Source organism: Fonsecaea nubica (genome assembly GCF_001646965.1).
Source record: "Fonsecaea nubica strain CBS 269.64 chromosome Unknown Scaff87, whole genome shotgun sequence".
In the NCBI taxonomy this organism is placed as follows: Eukaryota; Fungi; Ascomycota; class Eurotiomycetes; order Chaetothyriales; family Herpotrichiellaceae; genus Fonsecaea; species Fonsecaea nubica.
In genome coordinates, this window is record NW_019173760.1 from 104,064 (window position 1) to 127,826 (window position 23,763).

General features: G+C 53.9%; 8 protein-coding genes across 8 annotated transcripts; 6 read left to right on the top strand and 2 right to left on the bottom strand.

Moving 5' to 3' along the window:
* Positions 1 to 619: 619 nt before the first annotated feature.
* On the bottom strand, positions 620 to 1,922 carry AYO20_09450 (hypothetical protein; the record flags this gene model as incomplete). Its single annotated transcript, XM_022647720.1, has 4 exons — positions 620 to 796; positions 851 to 965; positions 1,024 to 1,455; positions 1,507 to 1,922. The coding sequence occupies 4 exons, from the start codon at positions 1,920 to 1,922 to the stop codon at positions 620 to 622; spliced, it is 1,140 nt and encodes a 379-aa protein (XP_022496329.1).
* Positions 1,923 to 4,790: 2,868 nt separating this feature from the next.
* AYO20_09451 (glycerol kinase) lies at positions 4,791 to 6,862 on the top strand (the record flags this gene model as incomplete). Its single annotated transcript, XM_022647721.1, has 5 exons — positions 4,791 to 4,957; positions 5,181 to 5,319; positions 5,483 to 6,335; positions 6,394 to 6,560; positions 6,623 to 6,862. The coding sequence occupies 5 exons, from the start codon at positions 4,791 to 4,793 to the stop codon at positions 6,860 to 6,862; spliced, it is 1,566 nt and encodes a 521-aa protein (XP_022496330.1).
* Positions 6,863 to 7,696: 834 nt separating this feature from the next.
* AYO20_09452 (hypothetical protein) lies at positions 7,697 to 9,147 on the top strand (the record flags this gene model as incomplete). The annotated part of the gene is made up of 2 exons (XM_022647722.1): positions 7,697 to 7,935; positions 8,010 to 9,147. 2 exons carry the CDS (start codon positions 7,697 to 7,699, stop codon positions 9,145 to 9,147), a joined length of 1,377 nt encoding a protein of 458 aa, XP_022496331.1.
* Positions 9,148 to 10,283: 1,136 nt separating this feature from the next.
* AYO20_09453 (hypothetical protein) lies at positions 10,284 to 11,867 on the top strand (the record flags this gene model as incomplete). The annotated part of the gene is made up of 2 exons (XM_022647723.1): positions 10,284 to 10,456; positions 10,520 to 11,867. The coding sequence occupies 2 exons, from the start codon at positions 10,284 to 10,286 to the stop codon at positions 11,865 to 11,867; spliced, it is 1,521 nt and encodes a 506-aa protein (XP_022496332.1).
* Positions 11,868 to 12,563: 696 nt separating this feature from the next.
* AYO20_09454 (hypothetical protein) lies at positions 12,564 to 14,595 on the top strand (the record flags this gene model as incomplete). The annotated part of the gene is made up of 4 exons (XM_022647724.1): positions 12,564 to 12,619; positions 12,766 to 13,523; positions 13,577 to 13,674; positions 13,756 to 14,595. 4 exons carry the CDS (start codon positions 12,564 to 12,566, stop codon positions 14,593 to 14,595), a joined length of 1,752 nt encoding a protein of 583 aa, XP_022496333.1.
* Positions 14,596 to 15,548: 953 nt separating this feature from the next.
* On the top strand, positions 15,549 to 17,780 carry AYO20_09455 (hypothetical protein; the record flags this gene model as incomplete). Its single annotated transcript, XM_022647725.1, has 3 exons — positions 15,549 to 15,670; positions 15,731 to 15,769; positions 15,824 to 17,780. 3 exons carry the CDS (start codon positions 15,549 to 15,551, stop codon positions 17,778 to 17,780), a joined length of 2,118 nt encoding a protein of 705 aa, XP_022496334.1.
* Positions 17,781 to 19,115: 1,335 nt separating this feature from the next.
* AYO20_09456 (hypothetical protein) lies at positions 19,116 to 21,849 on the top strand (the record flags this gene model as incomplete). Its single annotated transcript, XM_022647726.1, has 2 exons — positions 19,116 to 19,646; positions 19,696 to 21,849. 2 exons carry the CDS (start codon positions 19,116 to 19,118, stop codon positions 21,847 to 21,849), a joined length of 2,685 nt encoding a protein of 894 aa, XP_022496335.1.
* Positions 21,850 to 22,121: 272 nt separating this feature from the next.
* Positions 22,122 to 23,720, bottom strand: AYO20_09457 (hypothetical protein; the record flags this gene model as incomplete). Its single annotated transcript, XM_022647727.1, has 1 exon — positions 22,122 to 23,720. One exon carries the CDS (start codon positions 23,718 to 23,720, stop codon positions 22,122 to 22,124), a length of 1,599 nt encoding a protein of 532 aa, XP_022496336.1.
* Between the last annotated feature and the right edge of the window lie 43 nt (positions 23,721 to 23,763).

The window sequence follows — 23,763 nt, forward strand, 5'->3', positions numbered from 1 at the left end:
AATACACGTAAAATGCCCCAGTGAGAGCTATTTTTCAGTGCCGGCTCCGGCAAATTGGCTTGGGACTTGCTCGAGGTGTAACACGAGGCATCTCGGGCCAGGTCGGGACTTGGTCGGGCACTTCGTATACCAGCCTGTGTCATCAGCGCAATCTCATATCGCGCGAGAATGTTTTTCGCCCAAGAGGGAGGATGGAGCAGGGTGGTGACATGGGTTGTTTGGAAGACGCAAAATTGAGAAGAAGCTGGAGCTCAAATAAAGTTTCGCTGGAAATTAAGCGCTAGTCCCAAAGTGGCAGGAAGGACGCGCCCAGCCAAAAGTCCGAGGCTGAAATTGTCGTGTCTGGGAGAGCAACGAAAATCACAAAGTATACAACCACACATTGATTATTTTGTTTCCAAAAGCCTTCGTAAACGTCATCAAAACACCTAGAAATACATCTGTCTGGAGTATGGGTCCCGTTTTTGTCTGCCCGCCTCTTGCTTTTGTTGTCTTCCGGGAATCTCTTAAGCCTTGTCATGTGCGCGTCCAAAGTCTCTTCTGTTGTGTTTCGGAGGGGTTTTGAGTGGGAGTCCATGGTCAATACCGAAGTCGACAGTCAGTTGCGGTCGGAGATTGTCTAGACCTTCGAACCCTCTTGCGGGACATACGTGTTGGACCATGTCGCCCGATTCGGCTTCAGAAATCTAGCCAATCCCACAACCGGCGTGTTGATGGGAGATTCGCCGGTGAACAGGAACATGTCGTATAGCCAGCCACCGAATGTGCATCCGAAGAAAGGCGAGACCATTGGTACCTATGGAGACCGTCAACAAATGCATCCAGTTAGTGTGGCAGTGTTCCGTCTTACCCAGAAATAATAATCGCCGGCTCGCCACACTTCTGGACCGTACCCAAGCATGTATGACATCAATCTCGGGCCAAAGTCTCGAGCCAGATTGATGGCATAGCCCGTTTCCCAGCCACTGTTGGCAGGGAGAGTTAGTTTTGGTTGCCGTGCACACGCGGTCCAGCACAACTTACAAGCAAGCGCCGATCCCAAAGATGACAAAGAACAGGCCCAGCGGCGTCAGATTCCCAGCCCCGAGATTACCATCGTCCTTAAGCGCGTAGATCATGAACATGAGGATGCCGCTTGCGATGAACTCGGAGAAAAACTGTCCGGTCTTGGTCATGAACGGCGCCGGGTAGGTGCAAAAGATCCCCGCCGATGCAGTGTCTGAATAGCCCGGGACCGTTCTAATATTGGGGCCGCCTTCGAAGACGTCGATAGCCGATTTGTAATTGGCGTAGACCACGCCCGAGGCACACAGGGCGCCTAACGTCTGAGCAATCATGTAGATGGGAAACTTTCGCCAGGGAAACTTGCGAAATACGCAGTTTGCAAATGTGACGGCGGGATTTAAATGTGCTCCTGAGATGCCCGCGGTATACACTCCCAACATGACACCCAAGCTGTACAAGAATCAGCGAAAGTTGACTCTGACAATGTGGATTTTGACTCACCCCCAGCCCCAGGAGATCGACTGGTAGTCACCCTTGGTCCCGCCACTGAGCACGACCTGAGCCACGACGCCGTCGCCAAAGAGAATCAGGATAAAGACGCCAAAGAACTCGGACAGCGGTTCCCGCATCCAGTGGCGAATCCGGCTCCACACTAGGTCAGGTTCGGACTGGACGACATCCTCCTGGGGGACTTTGTGGTCGACGAGAGGACCATGTTCCGCGTAGGCCGGCTGGCCGTCGACGGTGGTATGGCGGTATTCATGGGGATGGTGGAATATGCCATGCTCGTTGTGGGTGGCAGGAGGGGTAGATGAGAGGGATTCCTTCTCGAGGGCCATGGTGTCGGCGTCCTTGGCTGTGGGCGAGATCACAGGAAGAGAAAGCGGCAGGGACTGGCTGTGGTCAGGAGGAGCCATCTGAGTGTCAGCTCCCCAGGAGCGAGGCAGGCCAGAGTCTTATCAACTTTTCCTTTGGACCTTGCCTTTGGGGCCCCATTGGGTTGGTCACGAACCGGGGGTGGGAACCGCATCGTGCATCGCCGCACCCAGGTCGAAGCTCGGAGGAGGGCGGGTACCAACCAGTCATGACGAGGCCTTTGGTTTGCTGTTGAGAGGCGAGGTTGCATGCAGGGCGGAACCAGCCAGGTGGAGGTGATCAAATACCAAGAAGCATGTATCACGCACGAATGGAAAAGGTGAGGTGATGGATCTCGGGTCCAGGAAGCCCGAAGGCGAGGGCGAGCTTGGACTGAAGGGGAGGAGGCCAGCAACTTGTGTGGGAATCTGGAGAGTCCGGGGAGCCTTGTGGATGGGCGTTTTGGATGACCGTGGCGAGAAGAGGAGGACGACGACGGCTTAGGGCTAGGCAGGGGGGTCAGGTGTGATGGTGTGTGACTCGAGGTTTTTGTTTCCGTTTTCGATCATGCATCAAGACCACAAAGTCCCTGACGGGCCTTGGATGGCTCGATAGGTTGCGTACTGCCGGTGCTGGAGACTGTGGCAACCAGGGGTGGTAAGATTTCGTAAGATACTTTCCGTGCTGGGTATCTCTGTACGCAGACAGATAGAGAGAGGGTGAAGAGGGGAGCTGGGTATGAGGGAGCGAGGGAGAGAGTTGAGTAAATGACACTGTCTGACCGAGTGTCTGACACAATGACTGACGCATCAAATGACGCCATCTACGATTCGATATGAGGCAAGAAAAGTACCAACGAGTAGCTCGGGCCAAGTCTGACCGAGGCTGACACAGTCTCTCTTACTCGTCCACTTGTAACGCCTCATCCACTTCTCTTCATCTGTCTTCATCTGCCTGCGCCCCCTCTCTTACTCTCCTTTGGGAACTGCTTAAAATCACTCGTACAAATGGATGCCGTACAATAGCCTTGTCCTATGATTAATCATCGCCAACTCAGAGCACCATCATCACCATCATCAGCAGATTAAAACCCAGGCCAATCACCCTGTCCTCACTACTCGGTACCTCTCGTATCTCCCGAACCCTACTCCAGATATTTCCCTCGTCATTTCTCCTTTTCACTGGCTGTTTGGGATAGAAGTTAGAGCACAAGCCACTACCGGGGTAGGGTTTCCTTTGGTCCCAGGTGCTAACTATGGTCGGTAGATCTAGATCTTCCCTACTAAGAAACCAACCACCACGGTCGCTCTCTGCATCTCTTCACTTCTGTCCTTGCCCTGGTCTTGTTGGATGTACGCCAGGAGACTATCCGGCTCTCGTCGTGTGTGAACGTGGCAACATCTCCGTGCATAAACGGACTGGATCGTGATGTCGGCTATACAAAATCTCCCGAGAGAAAACCTGCAAGAGGCGGCCAGAGAGCGCGCCCTCGTGGCTGTCATGTCCTTGTCTTCTTCAGCATGTTGACCAACCAACTCATTTCTTTACCCCGCAGAAAATACTCGTTATACTGGTGGATGGAGAGTGGATGCGCCTCCTCATTTGTGCCTTTCAGCGCCGAGAAACGCCACCGTGTCTCGCAAGCCGCACCGCGATTGCTTCGTATTCCCTAGTTATACGCTTTTTCTGATGTTGCTGTTTGCCTGCTTGCTCAGCTCAGCCTCCGCACAGCTGCCGAGAGCTGCCGCCTGGATGAGAATTTTTGTGGTGAGCGTGCTCTCCGGAGAATTGGCATTGGGCCTGATTTGCGCTACCGAAGCTGATGTTGCACTCGTGATGCTTGGTGGAATAGGAGATGGGACCAGCTTCCCTGTCCAAAACACCCCCTCTTCATGTTCCATCACGTTCGTATCTGCGTAGGTGGTTGGCCTGACGTGCGTTAGTTGGTATTCTAGTGGACGGGATTGACGCCGCCATGCAAGCCCTTTTGATGGGGCCCCCGCCTTTGTCCTCTCCCGTGATGGCCGTTTTTCTCCCAAGACAGCGCTAGGGGTCCTCCCTTGTACCGTGCATCTCGAACCTGGATCGGCATGTTGCTGATTGAGTCGAGCACGTTGAGCAGCCAGGGCAGTAGAGAATCAAAGGAAATAGAGGGCGGTGGACTGCATTGCATGGTTTTGGCCCCGGCCGTCTGGAGAACAAAGGGACAAATCCTTGACACATCACACCTTGATCACCGCCCCAAACCCGCGTGGTTTGATGATAGCCGGTCTCCCCGGATTCCGCACTCTCAGGCCCAAGTAACCCCGTAAGGTGAGTGATGAGTGGGTGAATGCCCAGCCTCCTCACTTTGTATCTTTGTACTTGGACAGACTTGGTCGAGGGGCATGTATCTCGGGGTTAGACACACCGAGCCCGAGCTTTCGAGAGTCTCGGAAACTCAAATCTCGCTCACACCATCACCATCGTCATCGTCATCAGAGATAGCGGCAGTGATAGCAGCAGCAACAGCAACAACAGCTCTACCGAGGACAGCTTCCTCTCTACCCCCCTCTCTCTCTCTCTCGCGAGATAGAACTGATCGACGAAAAGGGAAAAAGTCGGATCCTTGACTAATTCATCACTCTCCATACTACAAGCTCCCCGCGAACGAAGACGAAGAGGCCATTCCGACCTACACAGCTCTGTCACACAGCTTCTCTTCCCCCTACAGAAAAAAAAAAATCTCACGAGGTAACGACCCAGTCAGTCACCATACAATCTCCATCCAGCAGCACTACTAGCCTCCTCCTCCTCCTGGTCCTATCGATCCCACTATCAGTTCTACCTTGATTCTATCTATACATCTTTACTCAGTACCCAGTACCCAGTACCCAGTAGTCGATTAATCAATAGTCGGTAATCGAATGCTCACCACCCTCCGATCCAAGATGGGCGACACTGCTGCAAAGTCGTCATCCTCGACGGCCTCGCACGAGGTCTTTGTCGGCTCCATCGACCAGGGCACCACGAGCACGCGGTTCCTCGTCTTCAACCGGCACGGCGAGGTGGTGGCATCGCACCAGATCGAGTTTAAGCAGATCTATCCGCATCCTGGGTACGTTTTCTAGCTCTTCTTCCCTTTCTCTCTCTCTTTTCACAGTTTTATTTGCTCTCTGTCTGGGATTTTCACGGAGAACGAAAAATACGGTGTGTGCGAGTGTGTGTATATGTGTTTGTGTGTGAGAAAGGCAAAAAAGAATGTATAAAAGCAAAGCTGGTATATTCGTTTATCAAAGTCACTTTCTAACCCTCCCTCGTTCCCGATATGATTAATATAGATGGCACGAGCACGATCCACTGGAAATCATTTCGTCGGTGGAGCAATGCATCGACGGGGCGGTCAAGGACCTCGAGAACCAGGGCCACGCAAGCGCCAGCATCAAAGCCGTGGGGATCACGAACCAGCGTGAGACAACGGTAAGAAAAATGAACCCCTCTTCTTCTGCCTCTTCCGTCCAGTCAATCCTATCCAACAGTTTCGGTTGGTTGCGAGCCAATCGTTACTTTGCTTGCACTTTGGGTCTCCAAGAAAAGACAGAGGGGAAAACATTGGTTGACTCGCTTCTCGCTCGGCATCTAGGTCGTATGGAACCACGAGACGGGCGAGCCGCTGTACAATGCAATCGTGTGGACCGACACCCGTACCCAGGCCCTCATCCGTAAGCTCAAGCATCGGCTGGGATCAGACCAGCTGCAACAACTCTGTGGTCTTCCCCTGTCGACGTATCCCTCAGTGGGCAAGCTCCTCTGGCTGCTCGACAACGAGCCCAAAGTCAAAGAGGCCTACGACAAAGGCATCCTCGCCTTCGGCACCATCGACGCCTGGTTGGTCTACAAGCTCAACGGCGGGCCCAAGAAGAATGTCTTTGTGTCGGACCCGACCAATGCCTCGCGGACCATGTTCATGAACCTCAAGACCCTGGACTACGACGAGTCGCTCATCGATTTCTTCCGGCTGGACCAGTCCAAGATTCACCTCCCCAAGATCACTCGGTCGTCAGATCCCGAGGCATACGGGCGTCTGGAGCTGAGTGTGCTCAAAGGCACCCCTATCACTGGCTGTCTGGGCGATCAGTCAGCCGCCCTGGTCGGTCAAAAGGGATTTACTCCCGGGCTGGCCAAAAATACCTACGGGACCGGCTGTTTCCTCCTGTACAACGTCGGTGAAAAGCCGGTCTTCTCCACCCACGGCCTTCTCGGCACCGTGGCCTACGACTTTGGAGAGGGCAAGCGCATGTACGCGCTCGAGGGGAGTATCGCCGTCGCCGGATCCAGTGTCAAGTTCTTGGTCGATAATTTTGGCTTTGTCGAGTCCTCGAGTAAGATAAGTCAGTTGGCTGCCACTGTCGAAGACAATGGCGGCTGTGTCTTCGTCACCGCATTCAGCGGATTGTTTGCTCCATACTGGATTGATGACGCGAGAGGAACCATCTGTAAGTGTCACTGTCTCTGCTCGTTGGTGTCTAATGCTGATCCCCATTGTGTCTCCAGACGGCATAACAGCCTACACGCAGCGTGGACATATTGCACGCGCCACTCTCGAGGCAACGTGCTTCCAAACAAAAGCCATCCTCGACGCCATGGAGAAGGACTCGGGTGCGAAACTTGCTGAGCTTGCCGTCGACGGTGGCATGAGTAACTCAGATTTGACCATGCAGGTATGTCACCGTGGTTGCGGCCGAGATCTTGAGGGAGTCAATGGGTGCTAATATTTGTCCAGACGCAAGCGGATTTGATTCAGATCCCGGTGCGGCGGCCGCAGATGCGGGAGACCACTGCCCTCGGAGCTGCCATCGCCGCCGGATTGGCTGTCGGGGTGTGGGACAGCATTGAAGAGTTGAAAGACATCAATGTCGAGGGCAGCACTGTCTTCAAACCACAGCTGCATGAGGCCAAGAGCAAGGAGATGTTCGAGAGGTGGGAAAAGGCAGTCCAGATGTCCAAAGGTTGGTCGTCATAAAAAGAGAAAGGCGGACTCAAGAAACTAAAGTCTTACATCGCGGCTCGCCCATCCGCGACGCCGCTAATACCAATGATGCATTGCGTTGGCAACATCATGGCCTCTTGTTTGTTCCTTTCTGCGCGTCGTGATGCTGGACATCTGGCTCAACGCCACTTGTCATCCAAGTGATGGAGATCCAAAGCCACGGTCATTGCGTCCCGAGCCAGCCAAACCAACAGATCTGGTTGCCGGCATATTCTACAGACCGACACTTTGGGGAATTGGGGCTGACAGGATTGGTGGTGCAGCCCTTTTGTGATGCAGACGGCGCACCAACAAGCCTCGTGAGCCCCTGGTTGGCTGCCCGCGCGAGGCCGACACCGGCTCGAGATCTCGTCTCGAGATTTCGGAGTTCTCTCAGACAAAAGATCTGCCAAGCTCGGAGCTCTGTGCGCGAATAGTCTCCGTCATTACATCTGCGATACGCAGATCTATGGTGCCCACATGGTGATGTTGTAACAAGCTTTGCGCTTTGTAGTGCCGGCCGATACCCTGCATTACATCATTTTTTGCCGCATATAACGGATATTTTGGGCCATGGAGTCGGCTATTCGGCACTGGTCAGGGATTGGGTTACCCCAAAAGCCCACCGCTTCAACAGAAAGTCGACAAACTTGTGATGCAGGCGCCCTTCGGGGATGCAGTCTGCAAGCCAACAATGTCTCGCTGTAATCCCCTTGTACTTTCGTCGACTCCCTTATCTTCCCAAGATTCCTGGAAGAAATTTCGACAATAAAGTGTTTTCCAGGGGCGACCACCAGATCCAATGCTTGTGACACCAAGATCTCAATCATGTCGAGCCAGAATATATCGGAGGACGATAAAGACGTCATAGAGAACAATCCCGACGTTGAAAAGAATTTGGCACAGACATCGTACCCGGAACTCAAACAAGTCAGCAGCAATGCCCTGAGCAGGATCACCTCACGTCTCAGCACTCGAGATATCGTCGATCCCGGACCACCTCCAGATGGAGGGCTCAAAGCATGGATCCAAGTCGCCATGGCGTGGATCGTCTGCTTTTGTACCTGGTATGTGGGAGTTCGAAACGCCTTGGGGGGATATCAAAACCTTGCGCTGAACAGATGGCTGACGTCTTTCTCAGGGGTTACATCAATTCCTTTGGTGTCTTTCAAACCTATTACACCGAGACCTTGGGCGAGTCGCAGTCGACCATCTCCTGGGTGGGTTCCATTCAATTGTGGGTGGTCTTCTTCGTGAGCGCCTTCTCCGGTCGGGCGCTGGATGCCGGGTTCTTCGTTCCGAGCTTGCTCATCGGTTCAATCGTCCAAATCATCGGAATCTTCATGACGAGTCTATGCAAGAACTTCTGGCAGCTTTTGCTTGCTCAGGGCCTCTGTACCGGTCTGGGCAGTGGAATATTCTTCTGCCCCACCATGGGACTTGTGACGACGTATTTTAGGAAGAACCGCGGACTCGCTGTCGCCATTGTGTCGGCTGGGAACTCGGCGGGCGGTGCCATATATCCGGTGCTTGTGCGCCAGCTCCTCCCAAAGATTGGATATGCATGGACTGTCCGCGTGCTTGGTTTCGTGAACCTGGGATTGCTTTCGTTGGCACTGGCATGCATGCGGCCAAGACTGCCTCCGCGGAAATCTGGGCCGATCGTCGAATGGAGGGCATTCTGTGAAGTGCCGTATGTCTGTGTCCTCCTGGGCATGTCGCTCGTCTTTGGAGGATTATTCTTCTCCTACTATTACATCGCTTCCTTTGGCCGGACAGTCCTGAACATGAGCTATGAAGATTCACTCACCTTGCTCATCATCTTCAATGGGGCCGCGATACCCGTCCGACTTGTCACGGGGTTCATTGCGGATCGTTTCATGGGTCCGTTGAACGCGATGGTTCCACTCCTTTTCATCAACGGGGTTTTTGCATTTAGCTGGATCGCAGTGAAGTCGGAAGCAGGCATGTACGTATTTGCAACGTTTTATGGGTTCTCAGCGGGAGCCTTTCAGTGTCTTTTTCCAACGACAGTGACGAGTTTGAACAACGACTTGAGCAAGAATGGTGTGAGGATGGGCATGGCGTTCTCGCTGTTCAGTTTTGCAGGTCTTTCCGGACCTCCCATTGGAGGGGCGTTATTGTCGACAAACGGGGGAGGGCGAGGCGGGTATCTGGTTGCACAGATATGCCTGGGAGTACTTACTGTGGTGGGCGCTTGTCTGATGTATGCCGCCCGGGTGTATAAGGTTGGGTGGAGCTGGAGGATCAAGTGTTGAGGCATCATCGACGAGTACCGCAGAAAGAGACGAGGAGTTGTTGGTGGTTTTCACAGTGACCAGCAGTTTCATCGTCTCATTTACCCATCAGTGCTTTGTCGCAGTAGCCGTGGCCATCCGACGTCTTGACTTCTAAGACGTTATCAGGCCGGTTCAGCAAAATCAAACCCTCGTGCGCCATTTCGAAAACACGTGGAGGGATAGAGAAGGCGTGTGCTGTGGATGATGGTAAGCTGTCAGTTTTTCTGTCAGTCGTCAGTATCGCTCGAAGACTGGGGTCAACTTGTCGAGGCTTAAAGGGAGGAATCAACTGAGCAGAAAGAGACAGTGAATGTGAACAGCAGCACATCTACTGGGCTATGGATATTGACACGACAATACCCTCGGCGGTACTTTGGAGAGATTCGAGTAAAGCTTTGTAAGATTGGAAGGGAAGAAAGGACAAGGATGGTTGATGGTAGGATTTGATCGACTCAGGTCGATTGCGGCATGTGAGATGAGATGACGCGATCCCTCAGCAACTGCGTGTGTTCAAGGGGATGCGCTTGGACCCTCTTCGTGTGTTTGATTAGATAGAGGCATCAAGGTAGACTGTAGGAATGGATGAAAATTAGAGGACAAGACGATCAAGGCGGTTTATGATAGGAACAATATTGAATTCATTGTTGAGATACGAGACTGGGCTGGGCTGGACTGGGCTGGGCGCAGTTTGGCCATGAACGACGTACGTGGACCGCTTGACCGCATGCCCAACTGCACCAACTGCACCAACAGACCTGCGACCTCAAGCCAAGATCCTCAAAACACGTTGATCGTCACCCAAAGCCTCACCATTTTCTCTTGCTGTCAATGGATGTTTTCGCCCTTGCTTCCAGCTCATCCTAAGCTTCTATATTCAGTCTGTGTTTTCTTCTGATGCGTCGACTTCCCGTGCCTTGTTAGTCGCTACTAGCACACGAACATGTCCAAACCTTCTCGGCGCGTCGTTCCTACACGTGGCCCCTAAATATCATGCCTGATCAATTCTTCCAGTGCACCGCCTGTTCCATCATCACCCATCTAAATCCTTCAGGTCAATAAGCACGGTAAAAGAGCTATGAGACGGCGAGACCGCCTAGGCAAGATCTGGCAGCTCCATGGAAGATCTACCTCGCATCGCCTCTGAGAAAGAGGAATATAACTTCTCCGTCCTCCGACACAATGGCAGCTTTGGTCCGAGACGCTCGTCCCGGAGGGTCCATCGAGGTTTCATTTTCGCCATCATGATACTGGCACCGTTGGCAACCGTGGTTGTGTTCTTGGGCTGGAGGTAAGCTTCCAATAACTCAGACGCAGTCGACTGTTTTCCACATGCTCATCTCATAACAAATAGTGGAGTCTCGGTAGGAAGCTCGTCTCCTTCCGATTCTTGCGATACTGTCGCGACAGGGTTTCAATGTCAACCAACCATTTCCCACTACTGGGGCCAGTACTCGCCCTACTTTACTGTACCCTCCGATATCTCGACAGACGTTCCTGATGGCTGCGAAGTCACGTTCGTTCAGATCTTGTCCCGCCATGGAGCTCGAGACCCGACAGCATCAAAGACCAAGACCTACAACAACACCATCAAACAGGTGCATGCCAATGTGAAAACCTTCACAGGGCCGTATGAGTTTCTCGCCAATTATTCGTACACACTCGGCGCGGACCAGTTGACGACGTTCGGCCAGGAGCAGATGGTCAATTCGGGTACCAAATTCTATCATCGATATCGCTTGCTTGCAATGTCCCTCGAACCCTTCATCCGTTCCTCGAGCGAGAATCGGGTGGTAGAGTCGGCCCTCAATTGGACACAGGGCTTCCACGCCTCGAAACTGGCCGACAAATCTGCGGATGTCGACTCTGGCTATCCATATCCGGTGATCCTGCAGTATGAAGGTGATGGGTTCAACAACACGCTGAACCATGCTCTTTGCACGGAATTTGAGAACGGCACAGCCAGCGAGATTGGCAACGACGCTCAGGAGGCCTGGACGAAGATCTTCATCCCTCCCATCCAAGCACGCCTCAACGCCGGTCTGCCGGGCGCCAATCTCAGCATGGACCAGACAGTGGACATGATGGACCTTTGCCCGTTCAACACCGTTGCCAACGATGACGGCACCATTTCGCCATTCTGTGCCCTCTTTACCGAAGCCGAATGGCACAGTTACGGCTACTATCAGACACTGGGCAAATACTACGGGTATTCTTATGGCAATCCTCTGGGGCCTACACAAGGGGTGGGCTTCGTCAACGAGCTCATTGCGCGGCTGACCAACACCTCTGTTCAAGACCACACATCTACGAACCATACTCTGGACGATGATCCCGCCACGTTCCCTTTGGGCCGGAAGCTGTATGCGGATTTCAGCCACGATAACGATATGACGGCCATCTTTTCGGCACTAGGACTTTATAACAACACGCTACCATTGCCGAACACGACGGTCGTGGAGGCCAGTGCAGCGGGTGGTTACAGTGCCGCTTGGACCGTTCCATTTGCTGCTAGAGCGTATATCGAGAAAATGCAGTGTCAAGGGCATTCGGGGGAGCTGATTCGTGTGATTGTGAACGATCGTGTCCAGCCGCTCTCCTCTTGTGGAGGTGATGCCCTCGGACGCTGCTCTCTGAGCAAATTTGTGAGTAGTCTAGGATTCGCAAAGACGGGAGGTCAGTGGGAGCAATGCTTCGTCTGATGTGTGCGAAGCCATGAGTTGTGCGTGGATCACGCTAGTCGACCGTGAGTGAGCAATACTGTGTGGAATAGATCTCCAGCTGCCAACATAGAAACTTGCCCAAGCCCTGGAGTGGAATGATATCGCTTAGTGGCTCGATATGCTCACTATGCCCGTCACTATGTTGGATTTTCAAGAGTTACCTGGTGGTCTCTGAAACCTCCAACGAGGGTGCCATTGGGTGCCATGTGCGTTGGTGCTTAATCAAGCACTTGTCTTGATTTCTTGACATTGAGCTGAAGACCTCGGAGCGGGCCGAGACGTGACTCTCGGCGACTCGCCCTCCACACAGGTGCCCAGTTAGGCAGTGTCCCGGCAAAGAACCCAGCGTTTCAATAGCGGAGAGACTGATTGATCGATGGCGAGGTCGGTATGAACGGAACCACAATTGAAGGACGGATAGATCACGGTTCATACATGGACAGAGGTAGGAAAATACAGTAACGAAGTATCATTCATGCGTTGTCCTTGTCCTTGTCCTTTCTCAACGTGGCCTAGCCTTATGCACTGTCCCTCTCTGTCTCTAGACATGAACCTCGACTTCGACCTCGGTCGTTCCACTCTTCATAGATAATAGATGATAATGCCAAAATATATCTATCGCCCTGGTCTTCACTTCGAGTAGATAATTCCACGTATATTTGACAGAGACGTTCAATGTCTCCAGTTCGGACCGTTGAGGATGTCGGGGAAGAATACAGCTATATCATCTGGTAAGGAGTACTCAATAATGCCTCGATGCTTCGACCCCTCCACACCCACCCACCCCTCTTTATCAGCCGCCCAAATGTTCCAGATCAGCCATTATTTTTGCACACCCCTCGCTCACAAGCTAATATCTTTTTTCTCTCTCGTCCAGCGGAGGCGGCACTTCTGGTTGTGTGATTGCGGGAAGACTCGCCGAAGCGCTCTCCGAGAGATCAGATGTCTCTATCTTGGTGGTCGAGGCTGGGCCGGACTCGACGGGTCACCCGCTCATCACCATGGTTGGCGGCCTCTTCCAAGCCATGGGCGGCGAGCTGGACTGGGGCCTGGAGACCGTGCCGCAGGAACACCTGGACAACCGCGTGCTGCAGCTCAACCGCGGCAAGTTCCTGGGCGGGAGCAGCGGGTTCAACGGGACGCTGTGCATCCGCGGGTGCAAGACCGACTACGACGACTGGGGCCTCGAGGGCTGGACTGGCGACGACATGTTCCGGTACATGAAACGCGCAGAGACGTTCCACGGCAAAGACTGGTTCAAGGCCGCAGAGGCGTACCACGGTACAGATGGTCCCTTGCATGTCGAACCGCATGATCTGGCGCCCATCTCCAATCACGTCCTAGAGTCCTTGCAGGATAAAGGCTTGCCGCTGGTAGATGACCTGTTCACCACGGGCCAGGCAGCACATGCCTGCGGCCATGTGCCCCGGACGGTGCATGGCGGCGTGAGAACCTTTAGTACCGACTACCTGAAAGGGCATGAGGGTCGGGTGGATATCGTGGTCAACACCGTAGTCGACAGAGTCATGCTTGAGCACGTCGAAGGGGATGTTGTGGCGACGGGCGTCGAGGTTGTGGATAACTCTGGGAAGAGGAGGGTGTTGAAAGCTGGTAAGCAAGTCATATTGTCAGCAGGTAAGCATTGCGCCAAACACTCACATGTACTGGTTTTCTCATGTTGTCCGCAGGGGCGTATTGCTCGCCGACCATTCTGCTTCGATCTGGCATCGGCCCAAAAGAAGAGCTCGCACAGTTAGGCATCGACTGTATAGTCGATTCTCCCAGTGTGGGTAAAAACTTCCAAGACCATCTGGCAAGCTGCATTTTCATTCCTTAACGAGGAAAGTCTTTCTCTAATACTCACAAGGTCGTCTTTGTCCCCTACGAGGTCACGCAGCCGAACCTCACCAACGACCGATTCATCCACCACGCTAACGGGTTCGCAAACTCACTGGCAACCTACCAGAGCTCTCAATCGGGCTTCTTCTCCACATTCCCCTTCGGTATATTTGCGCTGGCGCGACTCGACGACGGGTTGAACTCGTCGGCTTTGTGGCGCGAGAGATCCGCCGCGACGTCTGAGTCAACAAGAGATGCTGCTGACCTCACATCAGAGCAGGCGCACGTCGAATACATGCACACCGAGTTGTATTCGGGTCACGTTCACGGATATCCCATTCCCTTGGAGGGAAAGTACGGCTTCGAGATGATGACACTGCTGTTCAGCCAGCAGAGCCGCGGGACTGTCACCCTGCGCTCCACGAACCCGCACGACAAGCCTATCATCGACCCTCGCTACCTATCCGATCCTCTCGATCTGCTGATGTTGGCCGAAGGCGTGCGCTTTGCACACTCAATCGTCACAACCGGGTCTGGAACCAAGGACATCATCGCCCCGGGCGTGTGGATGGCTGGTCCAAAGTACGCCGCCTTGGGGCCCGAAACTACCAGGGAAGACTGGGAGCCGTATGTGCGTCAGTACAGCGCCACGGCGCACCACCCGGCGGGCACGTGTCGCATGGGGAAGGATGGCGATGCGATGGCTGTAGTGGACGAGAAGCTGCGTGTCAGGGGCGTCAAGGGATTGATGGTTGCCGATTGTAGCATCATGCCGAGTCTGAACGGGGGACACACGCAGATGCCAGCGTATGCCATTGGGGAGAAGGCTGCAGAATTGCTTGTCAGTGCGTCTGAAACAAGGTCATAGTCCGACCATGTGCAGTCTTTGTATAGAGGAATTGCCTGGTTGGGCGCATTACACGTTGATAGAGGTAGAGCTCGAGTACGCATTGGCTGTCTGTAGCTCAGCGTGGAAGAAGGCGGTGCTGCTTTGGCCGGCTTTGGTGCACATAGTCGCAATGAACCGGAGGAAGCTCAAGCGTCCCTTGCTACTCTATTGCCATCTCTTCCAGCGCCAACCCCAGTGTAGTTGGAGTGCATCATCGTCGTGTGCCTTGGGCGTTGTAATGGACAGCTTCGGCGTTGGAAACTTGTGCTAACAACTCCCCAGGTCAGGGAGTATCGAGATCTCCGGTTTACCATTGTGATGGAGTAACTCGCTCCTAGTGAGATGTTGACCTCGGGTAAGCACTATCCGTGTATTATTTGTCGGGAATGGGTGCCTGTGGAGAGTGATTTAATGCTTACCTACCAGCAGCCCACCTGCCTACTTACCTAGGCTTGCAGGCTTGGTAGATTACTATGCTCAAGATATGCATTGACTGCGCCAAGCACGGGACACTGTCACCCACCAACCCTCACCACAAACCACAAAGGGCGCAGCCTATACCACCTACGGCACACTACGTACAAACCCTAGTCTCTATCGGACCGGCCTGACTTGTTCTTTCCTGTGGCGTCCCTCGTCTTTCTCCTGCACTGTGCAGTACACCCACCCAGCTGCGGCGCAATGTATACCTGACCTCCCTTAGATCCATTGATTTCCCTCGGAGGCTTTTGTCCAGGCTAGAAACCGACTGGCTTGTACTCCGTAGGGTTGCAAGGGCACGCTACGCTACAAAATTTGTCGAGACAACTTGGTCACCCAGACTCATCATACTACACAGCCACATCATCGGTCGGAACCCCTTCCAATCAACCTGATGAATTTCGGCGGTTGACATTGAATGCCAGCAAAGAACTAGCCTCAGGCAGTGCATTATGGATGGCTCTAGCGATCTCACCTTCTCCGCTACGGCCCAGAACCCGCAGAGGCAGCACAGCGGCCCTGAGCCTCGAAGGACCAATCGTGCTTGCGTGGAATGCACGAGGAGGAAGATCAAGTGCGATGGCACTTTACCCTGCCAAAACTGTCGAAAGCATTCTCTAGAATCGAGGTGTAGCTACAGGAAACGACAGCGGAGAACCAATCCCTCCTGGAAGTGAGTCGTGGTCTCTTGTGACTTTGCGATACCATCTGACTGCTGGCTGTGTAGAACAATTGACCAGTTGAATGACGCTCTGACCGCTCGCAACCAGATCATCAAGCAGCTTTTGCCGGCAGTGGACTTCGACAGCCTGCCGGGCCTGTCTCGAGAGAGTGTCATCCGATTGATCAGTAATGAGGTGGATACCCAGACACCTTCGCCAGCTGCTGATGGTGCTGTCGCCAATGAGGTTCCAGAAGCTTTGCAATCCCTCAATGATATCGCTGCAGATGAGGAATGGAATGAGGCTCAGGACGAGGAAGGTCCGGAGCCACCAGTTGGCGACGCTGTCAACGGCATCATCATCCACCAACATCCGGGCTCATATCCGCGCGTTTCCTCGACGGGTGCTTTTCTGCATGTGTTCTTCAGCGTCTGCCCCTCTGCAAAACAATCGTTCTTGGATCTTGGAAAGTCGGCATTTCAGAAACCAACGCAACTTGTCGTTCGGAGTTCGAGCAAAGAGCCCCCGCAGGCTGCGCATCATGTCGCCCCTGTATCCTCCACACTTCCATCCTTGTCGTCTGCACAACAGATGGCGATCGACGCGTATTTTGAGCAGATCCACGCCCTGATCCCAATGGTGGACGAGAGTCGCTTTCGGGATGAGTTCTCGAGCCAGGAACGCACAGATGACGGGTGGAAGGCGCTCTCAAACATGGTCCTTGCATTAGGCTCCATTGCGGCAGGGGACGATCAATCACACTTCGCTTACCACGAACGAGCGCGGAATCTCCTTGGTTACAACATGTTTACCTCGGGAAATCTGGAAATGCTACAGGCGCTGGTTCTCTTGAGCGCGCTGTACTTGTACTACATCAACTCGCCAAACACCGCATTCTTAGTCATGGGAACCGCATTCCGGATGGCTATTGCGATTGGCTTACATCGTGAACCAGCAAAGGCGACAAAACTCGGCCAGACACCTGAGGAAGAAGCTTTGGCGCTGGCTCGAGCCGAAATCAGACGAAGAACTTGGTGGTGTATGATCGCTGGCAACGCCTGGCAAGGACTGTTGTTGCACCGCCCCAGGGTTGGAAGATGGGATCCGCTCACAATGGACACCGCTTGGCCTTCTACGAAGCTCTCCTCGACCTCTGCGCGGCTAGAGAGCGTTGCACGACAGAGACACAATGAGTCCGAGGACAGAGACTGGCATGGCATAGCTCTCCGCGTGACTGCCGAGTTTTGCATAATCGCCCAAAGGATAGGAGATCGGATGGCCCAGTTGTCATACATTACACCTCGGGAGATATTTGCCTTCAGCGACGAACTCGAAATTTGGAGTAAATCCCACCACTTCCGGTTCCTGTCGGAGAATTCGTGTCCAAAACGATTCTGGCTGAGTCGGGAGACCATGATGTATCGATTTTTGGGGGTACGCGTCCTGTTGTCTCGACCACATCTGCTGCGGTTGGCAGACGACGCCATGGCGCACAATGCATTCACAGACGAGGACTGGAAGGTTGTATCACTCTGCCAGAATTCTGCGAGTGAGGTTATCGACCTGATCTGCTCTGGCCTTCATCACGATAGGGTTTCGGTCTGGCACTCGACCTTTGCGCTTTTCCAAGCTTGTCTGATTCCCCTGATTTCTATTGCTGTGGCGAAGAAATTGAGTATATTTGGCGAAGCCGCAGTCAATGGTTGGAAACAGAGTCTGGACGGTGCTATTCGTGCATTCAAAGATATGGCTCCTCATACGAGGCCAGCGGACAGATATGGCAGCATTGTCGAGGCATTGCGAGATGGCGTGATATCTTGGAATAACGAAGATTCTCAGTACGCAGCTGACATCGACCAATATGCAGATTTTCTGGCCAATGCAAGATCGGAGACCGCAATGGACTTGATGAATTTTGACGGACAGGACGTCACCGCGCCGGGTCCATTCCTGGAGTGGTTTGATTATGATCTTTCGTTTGGAGATCAACAGCTGAACTGGTACCCTCTTCCTGATCCTTGAGGCGGTGGCTGTACGAATTCGAGGACACCCTTGCCGTACTGCAGGCTGAACACGGGGCTGTACTGCCAGGCCCATGAGGGGAGGTGACGGTACCACGGGTAGCCTGTCGTAAGGCCAGTCTGATCAGGTTTTCAAGTCCGCAAGTCTCACATCATGGAGGTCCTCATGAGGCGCGTTCACCCAAAGACTGGCATTTGTTTTCTCGGATCTGTTTGATGTGATCCAACCGTCTTCCTGCCAGTTATGAACTCGGGCGGCTTTTTATATTTCCCAGGAGCCATTTGCATGGGACAGTCTCATCACGAGGACCAAAGGTCCACCAGCACTTATCCTAAGCAGGCAGCAAATGGAGAATACGGGAGTTCGCGGATGATTGCTCCTATCTTGCCGTTCGGGAAGAGCAACGGACTCGGCATGAATGCAGTACTTCGTGTCAGCTTCGATTGCGTGTTCAATCATGCTGCCGCTTTGCGTCTATTCGTCAGCCACTTGTTCAACAAACCGCCAGGCGCCGCTCTTCGCCAACGCAGGTGAACAGTTTCAGTACTAAACCTCACATCCGACACAATTGCAGTGGACGACCTAGTTCAGAGTAAGAGCTTGCACTAAACACGGGAGGCGTCCAAATGGAAAATCCCTTGAGGAGCCGAGTGAGTCCGTTATAGTGACACAGGCCCGAGGGCGGAAGTAAAGCGGCGACCGAGCCGTTCAACTCAACTCCTGTATACATCGTCCGGAAGCCGTCACACGAAACAACTAAACACTTCCCTCACGTTGGAGATCTGCTGTCGTCCAATTGCTGTTTCAGAAGAGCCATATCTCTGGGTGATGTTTGTTTGAGTGGACTGAGATTCAGAAGGTTCATACCACCTCTCCTGAAACATTCTGGAGCTCCCAACACTGCGAAACAGGAGTTATCGACGTCAAAGGTTCGACGTGGCTTTCAGTTGCCGAGACCTCGATGCCATCTTTCGTTGATTGGAGGAGATATGTACTGCCGCCAAGTGCGGATACAGTCCGGGAGTATATATGCCCGCATACACACATGTCTCCCCGTCCGTCAGTACACTATTGTTGCACCCTCGGCAGGCGCTCAGAGGTCCAACCCCGCGAGAGATTCACTGCAATACGTCCTCCAACCGTGAGAACACTGACCCAGAATGGAAAGCAAAGTGGGGAAGGATGCATACACGGTACGACATCTGATTGAGTTCGACTCGATTCACCTGACACAGTGGCTGTCTAATTCTAGCTCGTGATAACAAGGCTGCTCTATAACTTTGAGACTAGCCACTCTGGCTATCTTCTTCCCAACCATCTCATTACGACCTCGAAATGGCAGTGAAGCAGCGACATGAACTGGCCACGGGGTGGAAATGGCGTCTGGCCAATGCAAATGGCATATCGAAAGCAGACGACATTCCAGACCTCAAGTCTTGGGCACCGGTCACTGCTTTCCCATCGGTTATCCAAATGGAACTCCTGGCTAAGAAGATCATCCCGGATCCCAACGTGGGTGAAAATGAGCGTCAGATCCAGTGGGTTGGCGAAATGGACTGGGAGTATTCCTGCTCTTTCCCAACCCCCAAGGGCCTTGACAACTCTCGCATTGCTGATTTACTGTTTGAGGGACTGGATACCTTTGCCACTGTCTTCCTCAACGGCAACGAGATTCTCAAATCTGACAACATGTTCATCCCGCATCGAGTGGATGTGACGGGTCAGCTCAAACCCGAGGGACAGGAAAATGAGCTTTCTATACTCTTTGAGAGCGCGTTGAAGAAAGGGAGTGAACTGGAAGCGAAATTCGGGGCCAGGACGCAAATGATTCGAGATAAGCGGAGGAACCATATTCGAAAGGCACAGGTACGTGTTGACATCTCGTCGTATGACCCTTCTGTTCATGATGATATAGTACCATTGGGGCTGGGACTGGGGACCTATAATGGTGACGGCGGGACCGTATATGCCGATCCATTTGGAGACGTACTCTGCGAGGCTTGACGACGTCTACATCACCACGGAACTGGCAGAAGACCACTCAACGGCGACGCTCACGATAACGGTACAAGCAACTGGACCTTCTGCCAAGTTTGTAAAAGTCAACATTCTCGATCAAGTATCTTCACAAGTATCAAAGGAGCTCGACATATCCTTGGACGATTCGAAAAAGGGTGTCGCCACAGTCATCATACCTGAACCCAAGCTGTGGTGGCCTAACGGGCAAGGCGCACAGCATTTATACAGTGTTTCGGTGTCTCTCCTAGATGAATCATCGACCAAGCTCGATACGAGAACGATTCGATACGGCGTCCGGACTATCAAAGTGATCCAACGCCCTCTTGATAATGCGCCAGGCAAGACATTCCTCTTCAACGTCAATGGCCGCGACATCTTCTCCCAGGGTGGCAACTGGATCCCAGGAGACAATCTATTGCCTACTATGACCCGCGAAAGATACTTTGACTGGGTTCGACTCTCGAAGTACCACCATCTGAATATGATCCGGGTTTGGGGAGGGGGAATTTATGAGTCGGAAGACTTCTTTGATGCCTGTGATGAGATGGGCATGCTGGTCTGGCACGATTACGCATTTGCTTGTGGCGATTATCCCGTCTACAAGGAATTTTTGGATAGCGTCAAGACCGAGGCCGAAGCACAGACTATTCGAATGCGCAACCGCGCCTCGCTAGCGCTTTTATGTGGCAACAACGAGGATTTTGGGATCCAGGACTTTTTTGGCGAGCCGTACGACTTTTCAGACCACAAAGGACCCTTTGAAGATAGCAGTTTCCCCGCACGGAAGATCTACCTCGACCTTCTCCCCAAAGTCAGCGAGAGCTTGTGTCCGTCGATCCAATACTGGCCGTCATCGCCTTGGGGCGAGGAGGGAAAAAACGCAAGCGACACCACATTTGGCGATCTTCACCAGTGGGCTGTATGGCATGGGCCGCAGCACTCCTATCAGAAATATGGAGAGCTGCATGGTCGTTTTGTCTCTGAATTCGGTATGCACGGTTTCCCTATCATGCGCACGGTCGATGTTTTTGCGCCGGATCCGAAAGACCGTCATCCCCAGTCCCGCGTCATCGATTGTCACAACAAAGGCCACGGCGCGGAGACACGTATCGCGCGATACTTGTCAGAGAACTTCCGGTATGATATGAAACTCGAGAACTTCGTATACTGCTCGCAACTTTTGCAGAGCGAAGCATACGGCTATGCATTGCGTGACTGGAAGCGGAAGTTTGGGGGGAAAGGTAAAGAGGAATGCGCGGGTGCAATCATTTGGCAGCTGAATGATGTCTATCCGGTCACAAGCTGGGCATACATTGACTATTATCTCCGTCCGAAACCTGCCTTTTATACGATCCGACGAAACTTTGCCCCAATCAGCGTTGGCATTGAACGCACCCCTCGCTCTCGCTGGATTGACGAAGACAAGCCAAAGGATTCATATATCCCCAAATTTTCTCTCTTTGCGCATAATACAACGCCAGTCGAGGTAAAGTGCTCTCTGGAACTGAGGGCGTACGATCTTCACGCCGGAAAAGAGGTTGAGTTGGACTGGACGGGCGTGAGCTTGGAGGTGACCTTGTCAGCCGGTCACAATACTGAGCTTGGGAGTCTGAAGCCACATGCATCGTGGAACGAGGAAAGTCTGATCATCCTTGACGCGAGCCTTGTGGACCCGTCGACGAAGAAGGTGCTGGCAAGATTCACTGACTGGCCCGAGCCGTATCGATACTTGCATTGGCCCGTCGACACCAAAGTGGCTACTTCCATTCAGAGCATTCAAGATGATCACGCTCATACCGATGTCAACGGCACACACTTTGAGGATGTGGTGACAGTTTCTGCCAATCAGCCAATTAAAGGCTGTTGGCTTGAGCCTGCGTACGATGGAACCGAAAAGACGGACGAGCCTGAACCACTGTGGGAAGACAACATGTTCGATCTGCTGCCTGGACAGGAGGTCAAGGTGGCTGTCAAGGGTCTCCGAGGAAGAAAGATCAATGTACGATTCTTGGGGGACTGGGAAGTTGGGCCTGCAAAGGCACATCTTTGAGGTGATGGCAGATTGGTCATCCGTGTCGTCTTTTGTGGAAATAGACTTGGAGGTATAGAGGATTGGAACGGGAGACAAAGCTCACATATGGCAATACGAGTGATACAAAAGACACTTCTTCCGTGTACCCTTCCTTTCCTGGATCAAGGAACTATATTGGTTTTTCAGACCACAAATTTACTGTGTTGAATACCTCGCGACTTTCTCGTTCAAACACGCACAGAAATTCTCAGAGTCGAGATACACCGTCAAAGGCCATCGTTCTCGCCACTTCATTTCCCACTCCCACTGACATCAGCGCGGATGCTCTCCAACAGCACATCAAGCCTCTTCTCCGCCTTGTCCCACTCCTCTCGGATAATCTGGGCCCTCTCGGGCGATCTGACTTTAAACTCGGCCCTGAACGGCAAGGGCTTTGAATTGAGGCCCTGCGTGAAGGCGAGGGGGTCGACTTCGCATCTGCGCCTGACGAGGACGGTGCGGCCGGTGTGAGGGTCGATCTCGGGGACGGACTCGTACGCGTGGACGACGTCAAAGGCCCAGAGGATGCGGACCATGTTGATGAAGAGGCTGTTGCGGGCGAGGTGCTGGCCGGTGCAGACGCGGCGGCCGAAGCCGAAAGGGGCGAGCGGGAGGGCCGGGTCCTCGATCCAGCGGTCCGGGTTGAAGGCGTGCGGGTCCCGGTAGACGTCCTCGTCGAGGTGGATGGACCAGTGGTTCCCGATGACGGTCGCGCCCGCGGGGATGCGGTAGCCGAGATACTCGTCGTCCTGGATGACGGCGTGGGGGATGCCGCCCGCGCTGACGGGCCGCCAGCGCAGCACCTCCTTGATCATGGCGTCCATGTACGGCAGCGAGTCCCTGTCCTCGAACCCGGGTAACCGGCGGTCGTCGCCGACGTGCGCGTCGATCTCGGCCTGCGCCTTCTTCATCACGTCCGGGTACACGAGCATGGCCAGCGTGAAGATCTCGAGCGCCATCGACGTCGTGTCGCTGCCGGCCTCGTAGATGATGCCCACGTCGTACGCGAGCTCCTTGGTCGACATGTCCCGGCCCTCTTTCATGCCCGACACGTGCTTGGACCAGTTCCACGACGCCGAGTCGAGGCCCTTGGTCATGTTGTCGATGCAGAGGGTCGACTCGAGTTTGTGCAGCCGGTCACCGAGGCGTCTCCACGGCGCGAGGAATTTCGGCAGGTAGTTCAGAATGGGGACCGCGTCGACCAGCCAGGTGCCGACGCGGGCGGCGTAGAGAAAGTTCTTCATGACTTCGTCAATGGCCAGGATTTCGGGTTCGTCGCCGTTGGGGAGGCGGCGGCCGTACGCCAGCGCGAAGATGACGCTCGACGAGTAGCGGTGGTAGCGGTCCACAAAGTCGACGCCGGGCGACAGGAACTCGTAGAGGAGCTGCTTGCTCTCGAGGTCCTGGACGCCGCGGTAGCTCTGGGAGACGCGGACGTTGAGGTACGAGGCCTGCAAGCGCTGGTGGTTGCGCCACTGCTGGCCGTAGGGCATGAGCAGCGTGCGCAGCCCGCGGCTGAGACACTCGCCGCCCATGACGGCGCGGGGCCGCGAGCTGTAGATGTGGCTGCGCTTGTTCAGCAGCTCGTGCGCCGCCTGGTACGTGCCCAGCATGATGACCGTGTTCATCCCGTACTGCAGGCTGAACACGGGGCCGTACTGCCGTGTCCACTCCTGGTACACCCGCCACGGGTACACCTGCGGCGCCTGGTGCAGGTTGCCGATGATCGGGAGCCGCGGGGGGCCCCGGGGGGAGGGGGAGGCGGCGGCGGCGTGACCTGTACGACTGGACGAGAAGGCCGCCGAGCCAGAGGAACAGTAGGAGTGGGACGACCGCCCACGCAGGGGCATTCTGGCCCAGGTTGCCAAGGCTTGTTAAGATCATGATGGCAAG